Here is a 22,031-nt window from a genome sequence, read left to right on the forward strand (position 1 = left end):
CAGAATCCTCCTTTGAATAGAGTTTGGCATCCAGTACTCTGCTCTCAGGATTTGGGAGGAAATCCCAGAGTGGGATATGGACAGCCATAATTTCTCCCTTCTCTCCTCCGTCACCCCCACCCCCCAAATACAGGCCAGTGGGTCTTTAAATGCTGCAGCTTTTCTATATGGATAATATATTATATAATATAGAATAATTATTTATTTATTGAGGTCTGTGTAGTCTTGCCACTTGTTTCTTCTGATTCTTACAAGTACAGCTGCCTAACTGTTCCCTTTCCCAATACTTACTATGCTGCTGTTTTGTTTTTTTTCCAAACTCCATCTGGCATAAGTCATAATGGTGTGAGAATTGGGGTGGACTGCCAGCTGGTGCATCTGACTCAAAGATCCCACTGAATCGGAGCTTTCTGTGGTGTAGGAAGCAGGCAGAGAAGCTGGCTTTCCCATCCGTGTTAATTCAGCCACATGGAGGCCAGGAGACTAGTCTATATCTTACAGTATAAGAAAGCTACTGAGGCAAAAACTGCATGCTTCACAGTTTCTTAAGAGTGCTTGCTGTATTGCTCTGTCCATATCTGAATACATTATGAAGGTTGCTTTGGCTGTAGGTAGCTGTTGGGTGAACATCAGCCTTGTGTTGTCTATCAAAACTTACAAGAAACCTCTTGTGGAAGTTGAAATGGAAGTATTTCAAGACTTTTTCAGTATTTCCCTGTGGCAGCTGGATTGGAGATGCCATTAGAACAGTCTCTTTCCTCTACTTTCTCTCTGCATAGTTCAGCAATTCTTGATTTCAGAATTAGTTTTTGTGCAGGAAGTGCAAATCGCAACGAAGTTGTCTGAATTTTATCCCATCTCAGGATGTAGTTTGGTTTGATCACCTGTCTGAATCTATTCCACCATCCAAAGCTGCAAGTTTCCTTATGCTGACAGGACAGGAGTATACTTGTCTGTAGCATTGAGTACTGTCTCCTTAGTGCCTTGATAAGTTTTTATGTTTGAATTTTATCTATTTATCAGGAGCCAGATTACAATGAGGGCTGAATTCAAACTGGATTTAAATGGGTGCACCTCCATTGACCTTAGGACTGAGTTTGCCCCAGTGAAGCCACATTTTGAGCCAACCTGCAGCTACTCTCTTCTTAGTCACCAACTGCTGCAGTCCAGCGGGATTAGTACCTGTGGCCTGCACTTAGACTTTCTTGGTTACGTGTGATGTCTGCTTCTTGCCCAAGTGACTTTTACTCTCTTTAGGAAAGAGGCACCATGTTTTCCTTAAACCAGCCCATTAATTGCTACTCTGACCTTTTCCTAGATAGGTCTTGCTGGAACTGATTTCGTACAAACTTGATTTCTTCATCTATTTTATTTTTCATTTGACAATGTAACAGCATGTTGGCTGCCCTTAAGATACTTTTCCAAATCTCTTCAGGAAAAAAAAATGACAGGGGATTTAGTTTTTTTTTCCTAGGACGGTTATAGGGAACCCCAGGGAGACAGATGCTCAGCATGTTGCTGTTCCTATTCACAACTCTCCAGGGCTGATGTAAGTCTTTTTTCTTCAAAGCTGACGGTACCTTCACATAGAAATTGTAGCCAATGTGCCATGTAAACTACCATCAGGCATTAAATTGCCCATTTGTCAGGGACTGGGAAGGGAAACCGGGAAAGGAAATAGACAATTGGAGTGGGCACAGTGCTGGAATCCAGTGGGGCGAGGGGAGGAGAAAAGGGGCTTAAAAATGAGGGCAAAGAAAGTGATACAAATTGCCTTTGATACAGTACACATGGCTACCAAGTTCTTGCCCAAACACTACAGTATGCAGTATTTAGGGCCACTGACGTAAAACATAATGTATTTGAGGCAAGGTGGGAACCATTAAGACTTAAATAATGGACCAAATGTGCATCCTTGGTGCAACTCCCTTGACTTCAGTTGTTGGAGGAGGGATAAATCTAGCCTATTATGTATTGTAGGCAGATATGAGCTAGCTTCGCAAGCCATTGTTGCAATGCATTATTAGTCAGTTTGAAGACAATCATGAAAGATTATTTGTTAATGGTATGTCACAAGGTACATGACTGACTTATAGCAGGGCTTTCTTGAATCTCATTTCATGTTTAAATATCATAGTACAGCATTCAGTCTACTTTATAGGTGCTATATAAGAATACAAATACCTCATTCACAGCATTAATCCTAATAAAATAATAACCGTGTTACTGTGTGTCATGGGATCTCACCCCCACTTTGAGCTTGTGGGTTCAAAGATGGGGACCCGCATGTATTCTGCCACCATGTCCTATGGGATCTCACCCCCACTTTGAGCTTGTGGGTTCAAAGATGGGGACCCGCAGGTATTCTGCCACCACCCTAACCCTTAGGGTAGGGTTCCTTCTCGCTGCCACCACTCAATCAAGAAATGTGGATTGAGACACAGTCCTTCCCCAAAATCCTAGGGGATTCCAAGAGCCCCAAATCCATGGAGTTCTCACACCCAGGAGAAACAAACCATTCCCCCTGCTTCCTCCCCCCTCCCTTTTCCTAGGAGAGATACCGGGATCCAACTACAGAGGGATACCTCCCCCTCCCCTTTCCCTGAGAATCCACCCAAGGAAAGACCAACAAGTCCTTAATAGAAAAGAATTTATTAAGAGAACAAAAAGAAAGTACAGAATCTCTATGAGCCCAAGCTGGACACTCATAGGGTATAACCTTATCAATCTCTGGAGAGAATCCCCTCTCCCCCTTTTCTCAGTAAAAGTAATATCAGCAAACAGGAATAAAGCATTTCCTTTAGCAAACACACAATTGCAAATATAGAAATCAAATTATAAGACTAACCCGCCTTTCTAATTAATACTCACTATTACATAGTAGAAACTACTCCAGGAGAACTTGGAGACATGACTGTCCTCTGTTAGATCCAAAAACAGTTCTCACACAAAGGCTTCCCTCCACAGAGATTTGAAATTATCTCGTCTCTGATTGGTCCTCTGGTCAGGTGGTCACCAGGTACTACATGTTAACCCTTTACAGGTAAAACAGACCTTAACCCTTAACTATCTGTTTATGACACTGTGGAATCTTATAACCATTTCAATTTAACTAATTGCTGTCTCCTAGTACTGTATATAGGACCTCAGCTGACTCTGTGGTCTGAACAGTACCGTAGCTGGGCTTTCCCTGTTGTTTTGGACAGACATTCCAAACCGTTATACTTATTAACAGATGAGGGCTGACTTGCCACAAAACAAACAAGATTGTCTGAAGCTCTGACAGAGCCATTCCCCAGATTCATTTAGAGCAGTGATTTGAGAGGTCTGAGGCTGCATTGGGGAATGGCAGAAATATCAGAGTGCACATAAATAATGCATTGTGTGTGGCTTCTCTGTGTGAGTAAAGTACTTCCAGGATCTATTTCCCTGAACCAGGAAAAAGGAACACACACAATCTCTCTATACTCCTGTGTGCAGCTGGATGGTGAGTATATCTGGGATGTACCATGCTGCATTTATACCATAGGTGGGAAAATAAAATTGGTGCTAGTTCAAGAACAGATAACAACTACAACAATGTGAATCTGCAGCTTTAGATATTGCATCCCAAAGCTGGCTGGGGTAATATTTTTCCACTCTGAGCTAAAACTACTATCTGCATGAGACCTTAAAAATGAACTCTGTTAGGCCAAGGTGGAACCACTCATACTACCAGAACAAAATAGATCTAATAATATGGAATAGAACAAAGTATTTAATAATCTAAACTACTCTAGTGGAATTATATGGAGCTGTAGGGCCTGGGGCCTTTGCTGTAGCATGCTGTAACTCTTTATCCCTGTTGCTCTGCTCTTCCAGCTCATGTCGGTCCCACCACTTGTAATACTCTTGGCCCAGTTCATCTTTGACTTCCCTGTGATGAATTTGGCCCTCTGTCTCAGCACCTTGTTTGGCACATCCTTGTGCTGGAAGAAGTGTCTGGACCTATTTTCACTTTGATTTTAACACTAGATTTTACGGTTTAAAGTTATTCTATTTCTGTATGACAGATGTGCTCCACAGGTCCCCTTTTTTGGTGCATGTACATTTCATAATGCCTTGTCCTACTGTACTGCCTTTCATCCCTGAATCTCAAATTATTTTACAATTGCAAAGCATCATGAGTCCCCTGTAAGGGAGATGTGTAGTATTAACCTGCTACTTCTATTAAAACAGGGATAAATGAGTTGCTGAAGTCCATAGTGTGTTAGTAGTGTCCAGGAAGAGTCCAGGACTCTTTCAGTCCTTTGGTTCTAATCGCTACACAAACACACACCTCTTCTAGATCCAAAAGATCTGCCACTTTCTTTCAGTGTTTCCATAAATCTCCATTTTCTTTCAGTGTCTCTTCTCTACATCACTGAACCTGCACTGCCTCTTATAACCTGCTGCAGGATGGATTTGCATAAAGCTTAAGCTGCACAGCAGGACTCAACTGCATGCAAACACTTGCAGAAAGCCCCTTTCCAGTACTGAAATCTGCTCCCTGAATCTGCAGTGATTCTAAAGTATCAAATTACAGTAATGATCCAGTTGAATTTTCATGGCACCAGTAAAAGAGAGGAAGTAAGGGACTTGTCTAGCACATGATCATTTAGGACTGTCCAGGGAGAAATTAACGAAAGCATGGTAGTTTGGGTTGAGGCAGAGAAGGGCTAGTGTTCTCTAATGTTCACAAGGTACTCGGGTATTTGTGGTTATAGCTAGGTGGCTTGACATAGGCATAGTTGTATGATATTTCTACCCATATTAACAGACATGTTTCATTGTGGGTTTGGTCCAAAGTGCTGCAATGAAAGTATCGCTTGCTCCCCAGCTAAGACTGGCACAGAAAACATTTTTGTGCAGTTTATGGGCTATCTGGAACTGGAAAAGAGACTGCATCCAAGTCTGCAAGGGCAGGTGTGACAGGGCACTCCCTCAGCTACCCCATGTGCCATGCTGCCAGGCCTGTTTGTATTCTTGTGTAGTCACAATATACCCACAGTCTTTTGCTTTTCCACCATGTGTATCTTCAATCTTTAGATTCCTTGCATCGCCGAGCATAGTATGGGCATATGTCAGGAGGAGCCTTCTACCCAGCTCGCTCTCTAAACTCTCCCTTTCATTCCTGTTCCTGCCATTACATAGCTTCCCTTATTGAGCTACAGTAATTACCTCATTAGCCCAATCATTGCCCCCAAGTGTCAACAACTCTCATAATAGGTTAACTGCTTCCAGTTAAGCCTGTAATCCTCTTTGTTATGCCATTACCTAAGTGACCAGGGTGCTACAGTTAGCACTGGCACAGTGGGCTATAGGGTCCAGTCCACCTCCCACTGGAGTAAAAGGAAAGGCTCCAGTTACTTCAGTGTCATTTGGGCTATGCACAGACACACAGGTGCTGATACATCCTGAGCCAGGGATATTGGTATTGGTCACAGTCTGTTAAATTAATAGCATTTCTATTGTAGTAGGTTGCTTAAGTTTCATTTAGCTGAGTTCAGAGTAATGTCTGCAGAGGCAAATTAGGAAACTGCTTTATTAAGCATCTTGGAAGGAGATAGGCCTGGATTACAGCTGTATCCACATCCCTTTGAACTTTAGGAGGTGGGAATGACCCAGCATCCAAACGCAAGTCAGACTCCATAGCTAGCCCTTCTCTCTAATGGGTCTACCCAGAATCCTAACTCCCCTGGGAAGAGCCTACCCATAAGATTTAGCTGTGACCACCACTAGCCTTACTTAAGTTACACAAGCTAAACTTCTAATGTAAGTGAACTAAAACTAGTTTGAATTGATTGAACAAAGGAGAGACTCTTGTTGCATCCACCCTCTTCTTTGGTCTGTATGTCTGTCTAAACTAAACTTTGCAAGCAAATCCCTGGCCTAACGTTTCTAGCCTCTAGTGTGATAACTGCTTCTCACAACTTCTATAAATGATCCCTTTCGGTGGGTGTCAGAGCACAACTGGGCTTCCAAGGAGGTAGTTCAGTACTGAGGTGCATGGACTAACGAGGGAGGAAAGCTTGCCACGGCATCTACCTGCACGTGCTTTAACTGTAAATTTACCCACAATTCTTAAAAATGAGAAGAAAAACAAAGTCACATATTTGTAACTATGCCATCAGTACAGTGATTACAGGCATAATTAGCTGTTCACATAAGCACCTGCTTTAACCACTGGACTTGGTTCTCAACCAGAGGTATACGTACCCTTGGGCGTACACAGATGTCTTCCAGGGGGTACATCAACTCACCTAGATATTTGCCTAGTTTTACAACAGGCTACATAAAAAGCACAAGCGAAGTCAGTACAAACTAAAATTTCATACAGAGACTGACTTGTTTATACTGCTTTATATACTATACACTGAAATGTAAGTATAATGTTTATATTCCTGTTGATTTGTTTTATAATTATATAGTAAAAATGAGAAAGTAAGCAATTTTTCAGTACTAGTGTGCTGTGACACTTGTATTTTTATGTCTGATTTTGTAAAGCAAGTAGTTTTAAGTGAGGTGAAACTTGGGGTACGCAAGACAAATCAGACTCCTGAAAGGGGTACAGTAGTCTAGAAAGGTTGAGCATCACTGCTGTACTTGGTGCATAACTGTGGCCACTGTCACTAAAATCAGATGCTGCCTTCTGAAATTGCTCAGCGTTGAGAGTTTATTACAGGTTAACTTTTTAATCTTGTGGTGTTTCCATCAGATGCGGTTTGGTCCACACAACCTGATTTAAACCCATATCTAGGGACTGGCAGGGAGAGGGTTAATACTTTCCAAGACCACAGATGTAAGATTTATTAGGGACCCAGCATGGTGTGAAGTGTGGCGTGGCCCATCTGTGGTGAATTAGGGAATCCCCACTGGGTACCATAAGAGGGATGTGATCCAAGGAGTCTGGGCTGGCTGTGTCTAGGAGCCAGTTCCTCCCTCCTCTTGGGAAGAGCCCTCGGAGTGCAGTACTTGAACTTTGCCTGCACAGAGTCATCCTGTTGGTTTCATTTAGAAACCTGGCCAAAAGAACCACATGGAGCTCATTTTAATACTCATCTGACTGCGGGGAGCTCCTGCCACGCTATTAGTTTGTTTTTTTGTTTGTTTTGACTGGGTTCTGAAATGCTTGCTCCCATCTGCTACACCTAAACCTGCCCCTTCTGTTTTATGTGTCTGAGAGTTTGGGGATTGGGAGTGAGGACTCATGACTCCTGTTCCTGACTCTGCCACTGACAAGATGTGATGTTTGGCAAGTCACTTACTCTCTGTGCCTCCATTTCCCCATCTTTAAAATGAGACACTATTTGCTTTTATCTCTGGGGGTGTTAGGATGCTTAGTGAAGGTTTGTAAATTGATTTTCATGTACAGCACCTCTCATTTCCATAGCAAAGTGTAATTACACTTCAGTGAACTCACCTAGCCACTTTATGGTTCAGAAAGTCAATCTGTCAAACAGAGCTACTATGGTTTGTTTTGTTTTTGTTTTTTCAGATTTTTATTGCACTTGGAGAATTTTTTTTAGCCTTAAACTGGGCCGTTGTGGCTGACATACTACTGGTAAGTTCAAGTTCATTCTTCCTGCCGTTGTATAGTTTGTGCAGATCATTTTAATTCTGTTCTCAAATCTGTGTACTCAAAGTACCTGCTTCTCCTACTAAGCCTTTTGTCTCCCCGCAAGAATACCATAATTGGTACCCCATTAACACTATAAGTTGGCCTGCACCACCAGTAAGAGACTCCATTTCACTACCCACATTCAAATATTTTACGTTTGTGCTGAAATGGCTTTGAATAAGAGATCCAAGTGGGGAAAACTCAACATCTTTAAATCACTGTTTTCTAAAGAAAATTGCTTATTAGGGAAGTCTGATGAAATATGCATCGTTACGCTCCTTGGCTTGTGGTGTCACTACTGGAACTCCCAGTAATGTAGTGAACTTCGCTGTTTTCCTAACACTTTGGAAATGTGGCACTGTTTATTAATTTGATCTGTAAACGCTGAAAGCTGTGTGCACTGTTTCGGGGAATAGAGAAATTTGCTGATAATTGACAGAGTGGTGAAATGAGGTGGAGTCACTTGCTTTGTAATTTTAACCCCAGATATTTAACATTTTGAGAAGGGGGAAAAGTGTTCTAGCAGCAAATACCAATGTTTCGGATGGACATTTTTATGCTGTCATTAGTGATCTCTACTGAAGGTGTACATGAAGGGGCATACTCAGTGATAATAAATTCACTTGCAGCATGAACTTGAAAGCCCCTCGGAACAAAGGCTTTGCTGCCATGCTGCTGCCATGTGGAGAGACTAGCTTAGGCACAACGCTGGGACTTGGGCATCATTCTTGTCATGCATTTGGAGTGTGCATGATCTTAGGACAGTAGCTGTGGTGGCGATAGGGAAGACAATTGCTGCCTAATCAAGTGTGATTAATAATATACTTTTGTTATCACTAATGCTGTCAGTCAGCATCAAACTCCTTCATGTAGCCCATTAGCAAGAGGCTGTCTCTGTAAAATCATCAGGGCCAACAGGACAGCCCTGTAAATTAAGACATTTGTTTGGCACAGCTTGCCTGTCTGACAAGGAATCCTGACTGGATCTCCCAGCAGATGACTTGCAGGCTGCCACTGGAATCGGTGAGAATGAGCGGGTGTCTAGGACATCTCCTTTGATAAGCAAGATATTATGACACATGATTCAGAAGCCTTTGTGTGGAGATGCTTGGTTTGTTCTGTTCCTGACAAATGCCTCATTGCATTATATGCTAGTAGGAGGAAGAGTGCTCCACTTGGTTCCCATTTCATTAGCAAACATCATGTCCGGTCAGACTCCGACAGAATGAACTGCACAACTGTATAACACTTAATGTTATAGATGCGTGAAACCATAAGATGAACCTTTTCTCACCTCTTCATTCTTGTTTACTACTTCTCCTAGCAGCCACACTCCATTCACTCCTTGTCGTTCTGGATATTGGAAATCTCTTCAGTTGAGTGACTGCAGCATCCGTGGAATTGAATGGGTGCAAGGCATTGAATTGGGCTATAGATATTTCAGTTTCTGGGATGCTTGTTCAATAATGCTTTATTTTTCATTTCTATATCATTCAGTGTATAGTTGGCATCATTAGTTGTTTGTAGAGATGGGAAATGGAGTCAGGAATACAACCCAAGTCTCTTGACTCCACTCCAGTGCCTTACTCACTGTAGCATGCACCATGTTATCCACCAATTTATAATTGTATGCAGGCAATCTTTTTGGTCTCTGTCCCTGGAGAAAAGGACCCTTCCCTCAAGCCACTAAGCACCAGCTGGCACCTTGACAGTCTTTTCAGATAGGCCAAAGACTTCTTGGGCCATCAAGAATGAACTTTCTCACCCCTACAGAGCCACACTGGGTTAGACCAAGGGTCCATCTAGCCCAGTATCCTTAATAATATATATTCTTCTATAGCAGATAGCCATGTACATAAACACACATACTACTTGTGGCAGAAGTCCAGCTTCCCACATTGCCAGACACAAGGGATATTGAACACATCAGTTACTGTAGCCATGGCCAAACAGTATAAGGCATCTTACGGTTTTGACCAAAGTGATTAGTCAAATTTGGGGCCTTGCTGGTTGTTTGCACTAGGAGGAGAAATTAATGATGAAACCAGGTTTTGTTTGAGGCCATCTGGTTGATTTTCAAAAATATACAAATCCTGTTTCCCCAAATATAGGAACAATCAAACAACAATAAGAGACTGTCTCCTGCCTCACAGGTCCAAACTTCTTTCAGCCAGTCCCAACCCCAAACCTCTCTCTCAGCCTCTCACAGGGCCACACAATGTATCTGTCTCTCTGCTGCCATGCACACCAGACATTTATCCAAAACGATACCAAGCGAAGTTCCACCTATCCAGCTTCGTAAATTCCTGAGCTGACTCACTTATCCCTTTGTTTTGGGCAGCGATCTGTCCTTAATTGTCTCTTGCGGTTATTTTAAATGAAGGTCAGCGGTTAAACCTATAACATTACTCTACATAAAGCTGTTCTCTAGATGTAGAAAGGGCTTATCTACCCACAAGCTGGAACTGAAATAACTCAACCAGCTGTAGTTCATGCCACTAGTTATTTACTTTGGGGCAACTCTGTGTGTGTGGATACGTACTAGGGTTAAGTGCCTAGTTATATCTAAATAGGACATTTTTACTTTCAAAAAAGCATCCACACACACTCACACCAAAATAACTAGTGGCGTGAATTTTAAAAAAAGTCTTCACTTCACCAGCAAAGAGATGTGCTCACAGCAAGAGAGGTAATGTAATAGTTAGCGCCTATAAAATCCTAATGGTGACAAAATGCAGGCAGTTTTAACCTCGCCTATCTACACGGTTAACATTCATAGATTCCAAGGTCAGAAGGGACCACTGTGATAATCTAGTCTGACCTCCTGTATGACACAGGCCATAGAAGTTTGAACTACTAGAGCATATATGTATTTCAGAAAGACACACACACACACACACACACACACTGTGGTTGACTAGGCCTACCTACCTCACAGTAAAAACTACCTGTGTTTTATCTCCACTGGGACTTTATGGCAAGATAACTAACATACACCTGCCCCTGGAAATTTCCACTGCTTGCATCCGAAGAAGTGGGTATTCACCCACGAAAGCTCATGCTGCAAAACGTCTGTTAGTCTATAAGGTGCCACAGGATTCTTTGCTGCTTCAACATGCACTAGTTGTCTCACTGTAAACAGACACCCCTTTTTCGGCTGTCAAGACATGGGCTTAGTTATTTTGGTTCCAATTTGTGTAGGCATAATGTTTGAAGTAAGATGCCTGCTATCAAAGCAGCATATACAAACTCGTGTGTGAATAACGCATGAGGGAAGGGGCTTTTCATGTGGAGAACACTAGAATTGAATGATAAAGTGATGGGGACCTTTATGGAAAACCCAGGTACAACAAGGATTGGTATTTATTAACTAGGCCAGGGGTGGGCAACTTATGGCATGCATGCCAAAGGCGGCACGTGAGCTGATTTTCAGTGGCACTCACCCTGCCCGGGTCCTGGCCACCAGTCCAGGGGGCTCTGCATTTTAATTTAATTTTAAATGAAGCTTCTTAAACATTTTAAAAACCTTATTTACTTTGGATACAACCATAGTTTAGTTATATATTATAGACTTATAGAAAGAGACCTTCTAAAAACATTAAAATGTATTACTGGCACACGAAACCTTAAATTAGAGTGAATAAATGAAGACTCGGCACACCACTTCTGAAAGGTTGCTGACCCCTGAGCTAGGTAGTGCTCTTGTGTCTGTTCGTACTGAACCCAGTGCCTCAACATGGTGTGGAGGGAGGCTTTGAGGCTATTGCAGATTTCTTAAAGATGTAAAATTGAGGCCTGCTCTATTCACCCATTTTTTTTGTACTGGCATGGCTATGTCAGTTAAGGAGGTAAATTTTATTTTGAACCAAAATAGTTACTCTGATCCAGCCCATAGTGTGGACGCAATTATATCCGTTAAGCTAATTTCTCTTTCCAGTACAGGAATAAGCTATACTGGCAAAACTGCATAAAATGTTTGTGTAGAACCTGACCTCTTCTGGTAATTAAAGAATGAATGGTCCTTTTTGCAAGAGAATTGATGTTAATCCTGGGGTCCTGGCCAAAACTAACTTGAGTAATTTCTTGTAGCCTTCCTAATTTCCACCTTCAGTTTCAGCTGAAGCAGTTATATGTGGAGTGTTGTTGGTGCAGTGTAGCTGCATTTCAGTGATGGGTGGAGTGATCCCTCTGTCAAGGGCTCTGGGATCTCTTTAGATGGAAGGAGACACATAGACACAAAGCATGTTAATGAACTTCACGTGCACATCAAACATGAAAGCAGATCTTTTTCTAAGACTTCTTTGCCTTGTTAGCTCCCTTTTTTACACAGACAAGAAACAAATACTTCCTTTCTCATAGTAGCTAATGCAGGCACCTTGGGTTTAGAAAGAAAAACACCAGCCATCACATTAAAAATTTTATGAGATGCTCTAAGGTGAGGGACGGTTTCTATATTTATGAGCAGAATGTTAATAATTAACAATGCGGCACTATGTCCTTGTCTGGTTCTGTCTCATCTAAGATTTTAAGCACATGAGCCTTTAACAGAAGAAACTGTCCTTCCACAAAGCACAGAGAAAGGAATATAATATTACATAGCTTCTTTCCAGTCACTTACTGGATGGAGAGGAGCCTCAACTGTGAAGTCCAGAGCAGTTCCCAAACTTCAGGTATGTTTGGATCTGGAGCTTTGGTGTTGCTTCATCTGGTTGTAAAATCCAAGGGTTGCTTTAATCCAGGGGTGGATTTTCAGTAACCTCATGTAAGAGGAAAGGGATAAACATCTGAGTCCCTTAAACATCTATTAGAAGGTAATGATACAAAGGCTCCGAATGCTGTCCCAGAACAGAATTTTGCCTGCCTCTCTGCATAAGAGTGCCTCATCCCAGCAGCACTGCTTTGGAAGGGAAGACAGTGCCAATTAAGCAGCATTTAGAGGGTTAGGCAGCCAATAGAAACTAACAGAATGAATTTCACATGTCTGAAACTAAGTGTTATAAGTGAATATAGTGAGTTGGGAACAGGATAAGCAGCTCATTCAATTTTGAGGCTTCAGATTCTTCTAGCAAAGGGCTAACTTCAAATTTCAAGGGTTGGAGAGGGCCGCAACACCAGAGCTGTCTGTCTGAACCTTGAAGCTCTAGGATTGACTTGTAATGCACTTACATTGTCTGTCCTCGTTCAAGCAGCTTTGAAGACCTTTCCCAAAGGTCTTTATTCTTCAGTGAAAAGTCCTGCTGATGCTCTAGTGCCAGAATTCCTAATTTTAGGCTGATGTTAGCATTGCTGAAATTAGGTTTCAGTTGTTCAGGGCCTCTGTGACCACCTTTTTTAGTGGGTTCAATTCAGACTCCTGTGGCTGTAATCTGTTTCTGGGCTTCATTGAACTTAGAGTAAAACTTGGCTGGACTCAACTATTTTTTTCCTTCTTTTTTTTTTTTTTTTTAAATGAGTAACTGGGCTGGTAGCAGTAGCCAGACCAGTCACTAGAGAGAAATATCATTGCAATTAGCCAGTGTGTTATAGTCCCCTCAGGGGGCACTTGCCCAAGTCTGGGGTCCACAGGAGTCAACTCCATGCAGGAGGCACAATGTCTACCCACTTTCCCCCTCCGGCAGGGGATTAATCTCAAAGTCAAGCAGGCAGCCTAAAACCCCACAGAACTCCATGTTAGTGTCCCTAACTTTGAAATCCTGTAAAGTAGTTATACATGTAGTTATCCTTAGTAGTACTTCTCAAACTCTCTGTTAGTCCCGAACAGGACCCAGCCAGGAGTCAGGGCAGACCCCCGTCCCCATGCTTTAAGCCCTGTGATTGCTGCAAATGGCCTATGCCCGTCAGCAATCCCCATTCCAGCTGCCTAAGGTGCTTAGGCGAAGGGCACATAAGTGACAAGTGCCGTATCGGCAAGTCTTTCAAACCTAGGACGAAGAAGGAGCACAATATCCATCTAAGGGTATGTCTCCACTACCCGCCATATTGGCGGGTAGCAATCAATTTCTCGGAGTTCGATATCTCGCGTCTCATCTAGACGCGATATATCGAACTCCGAACGCGCTCCCGTCGACTCCGGAACTCCACCACCGCGAACGGCGGTGGCGGAGTCGACGGGGGAGCCGCGGACGTCGATCCCGCGCCGTGAGGACAGGTAAGTAATTCGAACTAAGGTACTTTGACTTCAGCTACGCTATTCGCGTAGCTGAAGTTGCGTACCTTAGCTCAACCCCCCCCCCCAGTGTAGACCAGGCCTAAGAGTGCTCATGATGGAGTCGGCACTAACTCCGGCACCGGAGCAGTGGTCTGATTCCTTATCGAGCACCGTGGCCTCTGTGTGCAGTGCTCCCCCAGTGCTGTGTACAAGCTGGCACCAGTCCCCCTCCACGGCTCCGGTCAAGAAGCTGAAAGAGAATGTGAGGGGAAGATCTCCTACCTCCCGCAAGGGAAAGGAGAGGGCAGGGGCAAGCCAAGACCTGTGTCAAGCAACTCAACATCCCCCTCGGGAAGTTGGGCCCCAGCTCAAGTCGAGCAGTGCAGCCCATCCCATGCCTTGCCTGCGACTCCAGATAGCGGTGCAGGCCTTGGGCAGCTTCAGGTGCCATCGACACCCAAAGCCCTTCAAGCAGCTCAGGCAATCCTGACATTCCGGGAGCCACCCTCACCAGCTCCTGTGGTACCCTGGTCTCACGGAAAACCCGCATTGGGACCTATGCGTGTGTCCCACCAGCGTTCACCTGCCCACAGCCATCACGCCTCAGGATGGGAGAGGCAGGCTCAGTGGAGCCCTCTTCAGTCCCCGCACCGGGGGCACCGATCGAGGGACTCTTACCATGAGTGATCGCTCCATCCAGAGGCAGCCTGCATGACCAAAGGTGGGGAACTCCCCAAGTGGACCTGTTCGCTACCAGACAGAACAGGAAATGCCACCGGTTTTGCTCTCGGCAAGGTCTGAGCCAGGGCTCCCTCTCCGATGCCTTCCTCCTGTTGTGGTCAGGGAGCCTGATGTACACATTCCATCGGATTCCACTCATTGGCAGGGTCCTGGCAAAGATCAAGAGAGACAAAAAGCAGGTTGTCGTGATCGCCCCAGGGTGGCCTCGCCAGCATTGGTTCAGTAGGCTCAGTGTTCTGTCCCAAACCACACAAGACCACTGAGGAGAGGCGTCTTTATGCCCTGGACGTCAAGAGGGCTTTGGCTTTCTACTTAGACCGTACCAAGCGTTTCCGAAAATTGACTCAACTCTTCATCGCTACAATGGATAGGATGAAGGGTCACCCAGTGTCCTCACAGAGGATTTCCAATTGGATTACCTCGTGCATAAGGACCTGTTATGACATGGTGGGGGTTCTGCCACTGCCGATTGTCAGAGCCCGCTCAACGAGAGCGCAGGTGTCTTCTGCAGTCTTCCTGGCGCATGTCCCTATCCAGGACATCTGTAGAGCTGCAATGTGGTCCTCTGTTCACACGTTTACCACTTATTATGCCATCGCTCAGCAGGCCAGAGATGATGCTGGGTTCAGCAGAGCTGTGTTGCAATCTACAGATCTGTGAACTCTTACCCACCTCCAGGGGTACTGCTTTGGAGTCACCTAATATGGAATGGACATGAGCAAGAAGAAAAGACAGTTACCTTTTCCGTAACTGGTGTTCTTCAAGATGTGTTACTCATGTCCATTCCACAACCCGCCCTCCTTCCCCACAGTCGGAGTTTCCGGCAAGAAGGAACTGAGGGTGGAGGGAGCTGGTGGCACCCCTTATACCGTGCCATGCACCACTCCAGAGGTCACCAGAGATGGTCCCCTATGGTTACTGCTGAGGGAAAAACTTGCAGCACCAGAGCATGTGGCGAGCGCACACACCACCTAACATGGAATGGACATGAGCAACACATCTCGAACACCACTTGTGGAAAAGGTAACTGTCTTTTCTTTCAACTTGTTATTTAAAATGTGTGTAATTAAAGCAATCTCTGAGCAATATTAGGTAGAATGGATGGCTCTAGGGATTAATAAAAGGAAACAAATTTAGTCTGTCATCAGAGGTAGAATTGCCAGCATCTGACACCTTTTTGATGCCCTGTATGAAAAGTTTGAGCTCCATCCCTAGTGACTTGGAATGCATAATGTTTCATCTCAGCTGGCATCCTTGTTAGTCTTGGCAGAGATTCCAGACTGAGTCTGGAGTCACAAGTACCCTCAATCCATGATGCAGTCCTTCTAGGCTAGGCACCTGACCATGTAGTGTGGGTGACACTACATAGAAAACTGAAAAGCAAATATCTGCTTATGGGTAAGTCAATAAAGCCACAAAGGCTATAGTTCGGCATCGTCTATAAAAGCTAAAATCACATGGCAGAATGGATCGGTACACGCTGCGTTGAGAGACAGTGTGGGTGAGGTCTTTGATTGGACCAACTTCTGTTGGTGAGAGAGAATCGGTGAAACAGATTGAAACGTGTTAACGCCTTATGCTAAAGAATGGACCATTCAAGTTGAAGTGGCCTGCTAACTGCTCTCCAGTTATGGGGGGCAGAAGGAGAAAGGGGGGGAGAAGGCTATTAATGGAGTGTCACATTCTCCCCATTTCACCCTATTCTTTCTTCTGAATTTTTCCACCAAATAGTTTCTCAAAACCAATCACAGAAAGTAGTCTGCAGCTTGCAGTATTACCTGTAGTGTAGATCTGTGCAGGTCATTCACGGAATTATTGATTCTTCAAATATTGATGATCCTCTTGTTTTGTTGCAGTATGTGGTGGTACCAAAACGCCAGTCAACAGCTGTTGCCTTGCAGATTTTTGTGAGCCATTTGCTGGGAGATGCAGGCAGCCCATACCTCACTGGAGTGGTAAGTAATAGGATTTTGGCTACTTCTCTGAAGCTTATCCAAACCTTTTAAAATAAAAAACGTTTGGAAATTTCTGAAGAATAGACTCTGATTCCTGGTCCCAGATTGGAAATGCTTGGAACAGTCTTTCTTGCAGTGTGGAATTGGAATCTAGATGCACTTAAACCAGCACTTCTGCACTAAGTGCTTTTATATCACTATTGGTCTCCTGGCCCTGCAAACCCTTAAGTACAAGCGTAACTCTATACATACCATTAGTCCCATTGAGTACAAAAGTGTCTGCACGCTTAGGACTTCACTTTGATAGCAGCTATATTAATTCATAAGGATTTGGTAGCAGTCTGATTATGGCAATGGCACTTGTTCAGAATGTTTAAATCCAAGTGCAAAACTTTTCTGACAGGTTAATGGACAAATTCATGGGAACTACTAAAATATCATTTTGCACCTCAAAATGTAAAATACAATTAAATAAAATCTGTGGGCAAGATCTCATTCTGCGAAAGACCCTCTGGAAAACTCAAAATATGCGACTTTTGTAATAGCAGGGGGATTGCTGTAGTTGCGGTTGCATAATGATTGGCATTCCAAGCCCCTGGTCCCAAATGCTCCTAACTTTCCAAAACTTTACCTTTTTGGACTCAAACTTTCTAAAAATTCACATTGAAAGACAAGAGGTGGAAAGACCGGGGAAATGAAAAGAGTTCAAGGAGTGGGAATGAACTTCGTCACTTCCAAAAATAACTGGAAGGTTCAGTGGCTCCAGTGCCAAAATGGGGTAGCCAATTGAAATTTGGCAGAAATATGCTCACTGAAGAAAAGTAGATGTGAGTGGTCTGATGAATGCTGGTTTTGATTTTATGGCTCTGCTGCTCTGAAAAATCACTCTGATGTGCAGTAACCTTTACACAGTAGCACTAAGCTCTTATTAGATAACTAAGGAAGGCTGCATTGCACACGAGTGCCTGAACAGCAGCGGCACATTCTACAAGAACCACCTTGGTATGAGCTGTGAGTTCTTCTTCAAATCCTTTTCATGTCAATTCCAATCAGGTGTGTGCGCACATGTGTGCATGGCAGCCGGAAGATTTTCCCCCTAGCAGTATCTGTTGGGTCGGTCCAGGCACCCCCTGGAGTGGCACCATCATGTGCTCAATATAGGGCCCCGCCACCCCCTTAGTTCCTTCTTACCGCCAGTAATGGTTAGCTGGAACTTCCCTTGTCTTGTCGTGACAAGCACATTTGGCAGTCTGTATATAGTTCTCATTAGTTCTGTAGTTAGTGTTAAGTAGTTAGTAGGTACTTCTTAAGTTTCCTTTGGAGGGGCTTAGGAGAGGGAAGAGAAGGTTCTTGATTAGGAGGATTTCAAAACCTTTAGTGCAGCAACTGAATTCCATATGGATTCAGCATTGTGCCAGAAACTTCAGTTCTGCCTCCTTCATAAATTTATGCTAATAACATCAAGCAGGGCCAGAGGGAATAACCTAATGTGAGGTGCACATAGCAACTTCCAGCTGAGACCACCTTAGCACAGCTGCTAGCAGTCTGGCCAGAAGGAAATTTCCCTTTGGCTCACCTGGTGCAGCTGCTTGTCATGGCCAATAAGATTCCCAGTTGAAAAGTTAATCCTGCAGCCAAGATAGTCCTGCCACAAGATAGGAGAATCATATCGTTTGGCATTGTGGAGGTTCCCAAGTTCCATATTAGTGCCAGCAGTAGTGATGCGTTATGGTGTGGATACTTGCCCAGAAGGGCCTAGATTGAGGCTTCCTACTGAATGCATTGAGGGCTCTGTGAACTGCTGATCTAGATTTTGTTCTGTCATGCGGCTTCTGCAAGCCCATTTCCCAGGCCTGTTGTATCCTGTTGTAATTTACATGCAAAATGCTGTTTTGAGTTGTGTTGCTGGTTGCAAATATATTACCTTGTGTGGAATTTTTAAATTGTTGCTTAAAAGCACTTACGGAAAAAAGTATAAGCCTCCGATGTCTTATCCAACTGTTACTCGTAGAACAGTTTACTTGATGATGCATAATGTTGTAACTGTCCTTGCAAGCCACACTACGCTAAGCAGACATCATAAGTTAATGACTGAGACTGTTGTATTTCCAGCTGGGATTCTTGTGCAAAAAGCCTCTTTTCTGCAGAATTTCTAGACTCAGGACATTCGGATAAACATCAGACTTTGGGAGGCTTGTGTGAACCCCACCATCAACCCTTCTGAAATTCACCCATTCCTGATCTCGTTGGCCAGACATGGAATATTCCGTGTTCAGGTCTTGCTGTTGCATGCTAACCTGCTTCCTCTAGCTCTTGATTAAAAAAAAAAAATCCACTCTGGAAAGCTTGTTAATGGCCTCTTTTTGCAGTGTAGACATACCCTCTGAAGGAGATTCGCCCCCCCGCCCCTTTGGCAGTGACTCTCAGAGCTTGGGACAACAGAGTCAGGCTCCTGCCGTAAAGCTAAAACTAACCATGTAGACGTTCCTGCTTGGGCTGGAGTACGGGCTCTACACTTCTGTTTTTAGCATTGTAGTGCAAACCTGAGCCTGTATACCCAGGCTCTGAGACTCGCTGCTGTGAGGTGGTTGTTTTTTTACACTGTAGACATACCCAGAGTCTATATATTTTGTTTTCTGAGGTGCAGAGATTTCCTTACTGTGCTTTAAATAAATAAATAAATAAATAAATGTGTTAAATCTGCATTTTAGCAAAAACTCATGGTACAACCTCTGGCTTCCTGTTTGCGGTTAATCTTACTCTGATCTGGGTAAATTGCCATAAATCAAATCATATCAGTGTGGCTTTAAGAGGCTCTTGTTTGTATATATTTTAAGTCACTTAGCTTATCAGATCTGGCCAGTGTAAGAGTAAAAAGAACCACCCTTATATATCCATCCCTCAGCTCTGCTCTACGAGTGACGTTAAATACTGAGGATTTTATTGAACATCTTGAAATGAGCACTCATCTGGCCACACTGCTCACTCATTCATTTGGGCCCATCATGACACCTACAGCCCCCCTCCATTCCATAGACTATGCAGCTATTAAGACCTCTTCCTTTCCATTTCTTACCATGTCACCCCACCTCATCTTGAACGCTTCCTTGCTCAGAATCAGACTCCCTTTAGTCACCGTGAAGCCCCTTCATAGCTCTTCCCTTCTCTTCTTGTCTCTTACTCCTGCTTCTGCCTACTTCTGCCAACAGTGCCAGCTTTGACACCCACCCATCTATCAAAAGTAAAAGCCTTGAGGAGGGATGGGTGAAGACTTTCTGATAATGCAAGAAATGACTCAAACCTTTGTACAAACTTGAAATGTGGCTCAAGCCTGTTTTATGGAGACCAAGTAGGAAACCCAGTAAAATGAGTTAATGGCTACTGCACAAGCACTCTGCCCTGCCATGGTTGCAACTATTTCTAACTCGCGTGAAACTGGAAGCTCTGGACATATGCAACAACCTGATTGCATGAGACTTCTAAGCTGAGTGAATACTCAGACGCGTGAAGGTCAGTTTGTGTGTGTTACCAGATCTAGCGCATGCATGCAGTGAGTTATCCTTTCCTACCCCCTCAGTCTTCTTGTCAGTAATGGCATTGCGAGCAACACCTTTAAAGCAGGGAGAAAATAAGCCATTGAGTCTAAAGTAAATGACACTGTGTTCCCACCCCACCAGATCTCTGATGCTCTCCATACCAGGCAGAATGACTCACACCTGGGGGCCTTCCGGAGCCTGCAATACAGCTTCATCTTGTGCGTCTTCATTGATGTCCTTGGGGGAGGCTTTTTCCTCCTGACAGCCCTTCATGTTGAGGAAGATCGTCAGGAAGCCCAGCAACTTTGCAGAGGTTTCTATGTCCATTTGTAATTTCCTCTGTTGGCCTATCCCTCTGCCATAGCTGTTTGTCCCCCAAACTAAAATACATTCTAAGTATATGTTCAGGCCAAACCCGCAGCAAAACCAACCACAGTAGCAGACTAAACAAATTCCTCATGCCCCGGGACAATAGGCTTTGCAATGTGCCCTGAAAGTCAGCGAATTGCCATTGTTGGCAATTCCTCAAGTAACTTTGCAATACTACAATAAGAAGACGTAATAAGATAGCGTTCTTGTAAGTATTGCATAATTCAACACCCTGAGGGGGTTTAGGTCTTTATCTGGATCATGACATCAGTCTTTCTCAGGCAAAATGCCAGATCAGAAGGACCATTTCTGGTCTTGTGCAACAATTCCTATAAGTTCTCTCTCATTCCATGCAAGGATCTAGGTTCAGAAGTGTAAGAATTCTAGTGAAAACTGATGTATAATGTTCCCTTATCACAAATACTCTGTTAAGTAGCCAATTTCTTTTGACTCGGCCTCTGTTTTCCAGGTATTGAGAACAAAGGCTACATTTCAACTGAAGATGATCTCCAGGATGAAGCGTGAAGGAGCCACTGCTTCCTTTCCTTTTGCCTGATGAAGCTACAGTTGGAGGAAAAGGCCAAATAACAATCCCTCCATATGGAAAGAAAAACCTGCATACTCATTTTTATGATGCTTATGACGGAAAGTCAAAAACTGCTACTGAAATGGCATATGGCAAACCTCCACCTCCATCTGTGAAACTGGCTCTGAGGAGCTTAGTAGCTCCAGAAGCCAGGAGTATAGAGCTGTCACAGAAATGGATATTATCCCAAAGAAGACAATCCCATTTAAGGTGGAATGTCTAGTTGAGCTGGGGGATGGGGCTACTGTAAATTCTCAGCAGGATGATGAGTTGTCTGTCTTAAAGCTTGGAAAATCAGTGCAAATAGAAACATGGCTGAGGATTCTGTATCCAGGGCCGGCTCCAGGCACCAGCTGAGCAAGCTCGTGCTTGGGGCGGCAGATTCTATGGGGCAGCATTCCGCCCAAACCTAGGGCGGCACGGTCGCTTTTTTTTTTTCCGCTGCTCTGGCCGCCCTGTAGGAGGCGGCAGCGCAGAGGAGGGGAGCGCCCTGCAGCAAACTCGGCAGGGCAGCCCGCGTCCTTCCCTCCCTGCCGACTGGAGCGGAGCAGAGCCCTTCCAGCAGGTGGCGCAGTGGTCGGGGCTGCGGGGTGAGTGCGCCACTGAAGCACTGGCTGCCCCCTTCTCTCTCTCCCCCCCACTCCCTCCCCTTCCCCCCCATTAGACCGGGCGCGCACTCTGCAGCACAGGGAGTCCCCTGGCTCCGGCCGCGCTGTAGGGTTTTTTGTTTTGTTTTTCCCCTGCTTTGCCGGCCGCGCCGTTGTTTCTCCCCCTGCCCCCCTGCTTTGCCGCTCCAGCTGTGCCGTGTTTCCCCCCTGCTTTGCTGCTCCAGCTGTGCCGTGTTTCCCCCCTGCTTTGCCGCTCCAGCCGTGCCGTGTTTCCCCCCCGCTTTGCCGCTCCAGCTGTGCGGTGTTTCCCCCCTGCTTTGCCGCTCCAGCCGTGCCGTGTTTCCCCCCTGCTTTGCCGCTCCAGCCGTGCCGTGTTTTCCACCCCCCCTGCTTTGCCGCTCCAGCTGTGCCGTGTTTCCCCCCCGCTTTGCCGCTCCAGCTGTGCCGTG

The 22,031-nt window shown here is 44.5% G+C and overlaps 1 protein-coding gene across 2 annotated transcripts in view; it reads left to right on the forward strand.

The window, feature by feature from the left end:
- The window catches only part of SPNS3 (sphingolipid transporter 3 (putative)), a 44,758-nt gene extending 23,131 nt beyond the window's left edge, over positions 1-21,627 (forward strand). Inside the window, exons 9-12 of one of the 2 annotated variants that reach the window (XM_044993307.1) lie at positions 7,517-7,582; positions 16,385-16,483; positions 20,161-20,332; positions 20,858-21,627. In XM_044993307.1, the coding sequence (XP_044849242.1) occupies positions 7,517-7,582; positions 16,385-16,483; positions 20,161-20,332; positions 20,858-20,913 (393 nt within the window). In that variant the 3' untranslated portion in view covers positions 20,914-21,627. The remainder of the gene's footprint in view (positions 1-7,516; positions 7,583-16,384; positions 16,484-20,160; positions 20,333-20,857) is intronic. The other variant, XM_044993308.1, reaches the window with a different exon arrangement.
- The last annotated feature ends 404 nt before the right edge of the window (positions 21,628-22,031 follow it).

The sequence above is a fragment of the Mauremys mutica genome, chromosome 19 (assembly GCF_020497125.1).
Source record: "Mauremys mutica isolate MM-2020 ecotype Southern chromosome 19, ASM2049712v1, whole genome shotgun sequence".
NCBI classification, from domain to species: Eukaryota; Metazoa; Chordata; order Testudines; family Geoemydidae; genus Mauremys; species Mauremys mutica.